At 41.2% G+C, this 5228-nt stretch overlaps 1 protein-coding gene across 1 annotated transcript; it reads right to left on the bottom strand.

Annotated features, from left to right (window-relative positions):
- Nucleotides 1-353: 353 nt before the first annotated feature.
- On the bottom strand, nt 354-4432 carry LOC106525728 (gamma-crystallin D). The gene is made up of 5 exons (XM_014020056.1): nt 3858-4432; nt 3542-3784; nt 3146-3409; nt 801-1043; nt 354-666 (listed from the first exon to the last, which is right to left on the bottom strand). Exons 1-5 carry the CDS (start codon nt 3864-3866, stop codon nt 397-399), a joined length of 1029 nt encoding a protein of 342 aa, XP_013875510.1. The 5' UTR covers nt 3867-4432; the 3' UTR covers nt 354-396.
- Nucleotides 4433-5228: the final 796 nt, after the last annotated feature.

Genomic DNA, 5228 nt, shown 5'->3' with positions numbered 1-5228 from the left:
AAATACGATAATTTTGAGCTGCTGATACGATAATTCAACATTTCCCACCTGGCAACACTGGTGAGGAAGTTCGTCTTAAAGACACGTCCCAGTGGTGTTTCTGGCCCAAAAGGTGTCGTTTGTCGTTTGCTCCTCAGCATGTCTTCCTAAAAACTCTGCAGGATTTCTCAAACATGCATGAATGAGTCAAAGCAAGGCTTTGGGCATGTTTTTATGAGAGTATAACATTATAACATGATACAAAACTCTAAAAAGTTGATTCTACATTATATTACCCCTTTAAATTTGTTAACAGTTGCAATAAAAAGTGAAAAATAATCACACAGGTTCTTATTTTTGGCATCTTGAATTTATTTTCATAGATGGTTTTCAGAAACACTTCGTCTTCAAACTGCTTTAGCTTTTAACCCGGCGGATGGACCCAACAGTGGGATCCCGGCCCCCCCACTCAGAGTACTGCCTGTACTCGCCCTTCTCCAGCAGCATCTGGCGCCCCCTGTAGTTGGGATGCTCATAGAAGATCCAGGCTCCTTCCWACACTTTGCAGGAGTGGACGTCTCGGTTCTGCCAGAGCTCAAGGAAGGTCGGCATGTTTTCCCTCAGCTCCAAGGATTCGCCCTCGAAGTTCGGCTTCTCCCAAATGGTCATTCTCCACGAGCTCCCCACCTTGAAGGAGAAACTGTCCATTTTAAATCTGAAGCAAATTTAACTTTGTTCTTGAGTTTGTTTTCTTGGAAAAAAACATTTATGACACAAAATTGAGAAGTAGCAAACTAAAACATTGTTTTTGTTAAACCTACTTGTCGTATGATGCGACAAGACCTGATGGCGTCGTTAATGCCCAGCCAGTACTGGTAGTCCGGATACTCTCCTGGACTCAACACGTACTGGTGTCCAATGTAATTTGGTCTCTCGTAGACTACCCAGAATCCTCCCAGCACTTTGATGGATTTGCAGCGGCTGATGTATGTGTGCATCTCACTGGAGTCATTGACGCACTCATGGTATCGACCCTGGAAGTTCCTGTCCTCGTAGAAAATGATCTGGAAAACGGAAGCATTTGGGTAAATTGTCCAACAATGTGCACAAGCGTATGAAACATAAAGTGGTGAGTACCTTCTCCATAGTCAACAGGTTTCAGGGTTTAAAACAAAAATAAAGCAGACACCTCCAGTTTTCTCTTTATACAGAACTAAAACAATTAGACTAAGCACATGGTTTGCCTTGTTTGAGCTGCATTCTTCAATCAGCGATTCAAATATTTATCCAGGCCGATCACATTGTTCCCCCAGACAAAGCYAATGCAAAGTGGAGGGCACAACTGGCTTGCTGACAGAAATGGGGGCACTGCAGGACGTTTGGGTCGAAACGAAGCATTTAGAGCTGAGTCAGTGACCCGGCAGGAAGGCACCAGAATCTGTACTGCAGTGTGGTATTTTATCCTGCAGGACAATTTCAAATCAAGCAAGTTTAACCATGTATTCTCCCCAGCTGCCAAAGGCGAAAAGGGCGACAATGTTTCTGCCCATMTCTGTGGGTTTATTAGCAAAATATRTCAGGAACTCCCAAAAGTGATCCTTGGACATCCTACAGCTGATTAACTTTAGATTAACCCTAAATCAAGATATCCGACACAGCTGGTCAACAAACAGGCTATGCCTCAGTAAGTTTGATAAATACTGAGCTAGAATTTGATGTGGTAGAAGTCAAGAGGGATCTCTTTGCATTTCCCTGTTTTTARGATTTTTCAATTAAGCACACAAGACAAAAATACCTGTAAGTTCTGCTAAAAGTAAAGACATCAGAGATGACCTCACTTTCCAAAGTATCTGGAGTTCACCTTTCTACAGAGATCATTTACAAGTAGAAACATTTAGGACAGCTGTTAATCTTCCCAACAACAAATGTCCCAGCAAAGTCTCCCTAAAATTCAGARCGAGGAATCCTTAAAGAAATTGGAAAATAATCCAAGAGCTCCTTTACAGACTTTATAGAGCTCAGTTAGCTGGTGAAAGGTGTAAAGTCCATGATGGGACAATTAGAAAAACAAAAGAATAAAAAACAAAACAATTCTGAAGTTGAAGACATTTCATTTTCCATCCAGAAAGCGTTTTCAATTCCAAAATGTCTGGAGCTCCGAGCTTTTTGAATTGAGAAAGCTTCCTGAACGGGAAGCGTAACATCTTCAGTTTCAGAATAGAAGTCCATTTGTTTTGTTTTTTAACCTTCTGTTAGAATAATCACGGCCTGGATGACAGAATGTGTACTGACAATAAGGAAAATACTTTATAAGTGTGGCTTGTTTGGAAGGGCTGCAGGAGAAAGCCTTATCTGTCTCTAAAAAACAAACAAAAAAAAAACACAATCAACTAACTTGAATTTCTGGAGGGACGAGACCAAAGTACAGACATTTACACAGCGCTATATTTGATTCAAAAAATAATAAAAAAATATCAGCATAAACAACTCAGACTAACTGTCAAGCATGGTGGTGGAGGSGCAATGGTTTGGAGTCACTGAGTCGACCTTGATCTCTGCAGACCAAAGGATTTTACAGACCAAAGGAGTCTACAACAGGACAGCAGGAAAAATAAAGAATTATGGTTCTGTAATGTRCCAGTCAAGGACCAGACCTCACCCTGATTGTAATGTTGTGGTAGGGCCTTAGACAGCTGAGAAGATACTAACATCWGCAGACTTCAATGAACAGAAGTCATGTTTTACAAAGAGTGGGACAAAGTTCCTGATTGATAAGGTCACACAGAAAATCACTGTAATTGGTTCTAAAGTTCTACAAGCTGCTGAATTGAGGGATGGAATTAGTTTTTCACACAGCTTTTCCATTTTGTTTTTGTTTATTAAATAATGACACAAGTGAATCTGTTGTGAGTTTTTGTACACTTCAGGTTACATTTGAATCATTTTAGAACCTGGTATAGACCAGATTGTTTAATGTAAAACCCTATAATTAAATGAGGGTCAGTAACAGCAATATMAAACTTTTGTAGGTTCAAATAAAGTTAATTTTGGTTGAGATGATGGTACGACAACACCACACAAGTCACAGGGTTTGCTTCATGTTTATTGGTTGTAAAGTGCAGGCATCTAGAAAAGGTCTTGCATCACTTTACAGTTAAAACTCTGCGATCCTGCGGAAGGAACCAACACCGGGCGAGGACGCCCCCCAGTCGCTGTGCTGTCGGTATTCGCCCCGCTCCAGAAGGTACTGGTGCCCCCTGTAGTTGGGGAGGTCATACAAGACCCAGGCGCCATCTGTTACCACACAGGAGTAGGCCTCACGCATCTTGTAGGTATCATAGACCGAAGAACAGTCATCGGAGCACTCCACCATCTGACCGCTGAAGTCTGGCCTCTCGTAGAGCCTCAGCTTGCAGGCACTGCCGTAAACCTGCAAACAAACAGATTTTCAAGGCAGCTTTCAAAAAATGATATTAGTCCTGGCAGCTTTGATCACTTTGRAATCATTTGACAGCTTTTTTCAAAAACCATCTGCAAGCTTTGAAGTCTCAGCAGAGCCTACATTCTTCACGCCTCGGCAGGACTTGACGTTGTCGCTGAAGGCCATCCACTGCTGGCTGTCGGCGTACTCCCCCGGGGTAAGGACGTACTGGAAGCCCTTGTAGTTGGGCCTCTCGTAGATGACCCACACGCCACTCTCCACCCGGATGGAGTTGCAGCGGCTGAAGTGCGTGTGCAGGTCGGCGCACTCGCTGCTGCAGTTGTAGCAGCGGCCCTGGAACTTCTTCTCTTCGAAAAAAGTGATCTGTGGGAGGAAACACAAGCGAGCCTTTAATAAACACACATTATTTTCTAACTGTGGAAAAGCTTGAGCTTACCTTTCCCATTTGGACGCACTGCAGACCTCATTCTTTGCTGCAGCTCCATCAAAGTATTTATCCGTAAACAAAATGTGCAGAGTGTGGCAAAAGTCTTTGATACTCAAATGGGGCAGATTTAAATATCAGCAGAATAGCCCCYTGTTGTTTGATTTGCCTTTGTTGGAGCCTGATGATGACTTGCTATCAAACACATGCTGGAACAGTYAAAGGCAGAGGGTCCCAGTTAGCTGCCAAAGACCTGATTGGTTATTTTACTGTAAAACCTTTGTTTCATCTTTGTGTCGGTGTCAAAAAACTTCACATCCTGAACTGGCATGAAACTAGAAACCTGGTGGCTTTTTATAGAGTGACTATGCTGTACAAAATAATTCCTTGATGCTGTGATCCTAAAAGTTTGTTTTGCAGAGTTAAAAAGTGCATTTACAGCCCATGGTACATCTATTTATGTAAGAATTTCATTAGTGTGGTGGAAATGTACAAATGTGTCTAGAATTTAGTAGATGAAGAACAATGTGGGATCACCAGAATATGGCAKCATAATTTATTTTGCAGCTGTTGGTTTTGTGTAACACTTGGGGGTGTGGTAGGGGGAGATGGTATAGGGTTTGATTCATATTAATTAAAACTATTGTTTTTTAAGATAAAACTGTTGTTTTGATAAACAAGTTCCTGATGAACTTTATATCTCAAGTTTAAAGCAAAAGCTGAACCAGTGACCAGCTTTGCAGTTGGAATAGAGATGGTTCCAGCTCGCATTTAAAAGGTATTTAATGAACAGTGAATTTGTGGATGTGTATGTAAAATTAACCCCAAATACTGTAAAAGTACACAAGAAATATATATAACTATATTAAAGCGGCTGTTCCCAAACTTTCCCAAGCATTRGTGGAGGGAAAACGTTCTACAGAGTTTTTATATATATAATTTTTTACTTGGATTAGCTTATAGGTTTGGTCATTCTTCAAAACAGATACCCTACAGACGTWTGTAAATCAAAACATTTAGATTTTTTCGATTTTCTGTGCGGCCTAGTACCAAATGACCTGTGGTATGAGTTATTTGTCTGATGGTTGGGGATGTATAACTTGGCCAAGWAAGTCTACATAAACACTCAAATGTTAAAGGGAAGCAGAACAAGTCCAAAGTCTGTCATTGACTCACATCTTGAACATTTAATAAAACCTTCAGATAAGGCACACTTGAAGTTGCTGAACTTGTCAGAAGCCAAGTAAAATTGCATTAAGAAAAAGTGGATTATGTTAATTTTTTAATACTTCCCCTCTGGTTCTTTATAGTTCCCTTTCAGTCAATTCACTCGGTACAACATCATGTATGGGAACCACGCCCCTGCGTGTCCTGGCTGAAGCC

The sequence above is a fragment of the Austrofundulus limnaeus genome, unplaced genomic scaffold, assembly GCF_001266775.1.
Source record: "Austrofundulus limnaeus strain Quisiro unplaced genomic scaffold, Austrofundulus_limnaeus-1.0 Scaffold238, whole genome shotgun sequence".
NCBI lineage: Eukaryota > Metazoa > Chordata > Actinopteri > Cyprinodontiformes > Rivulidae > Austrofundulus > Austrofundulus limnaeus.
This window is presented reverse-complemented; position numbering and strand designations above follow the sequence as displayed.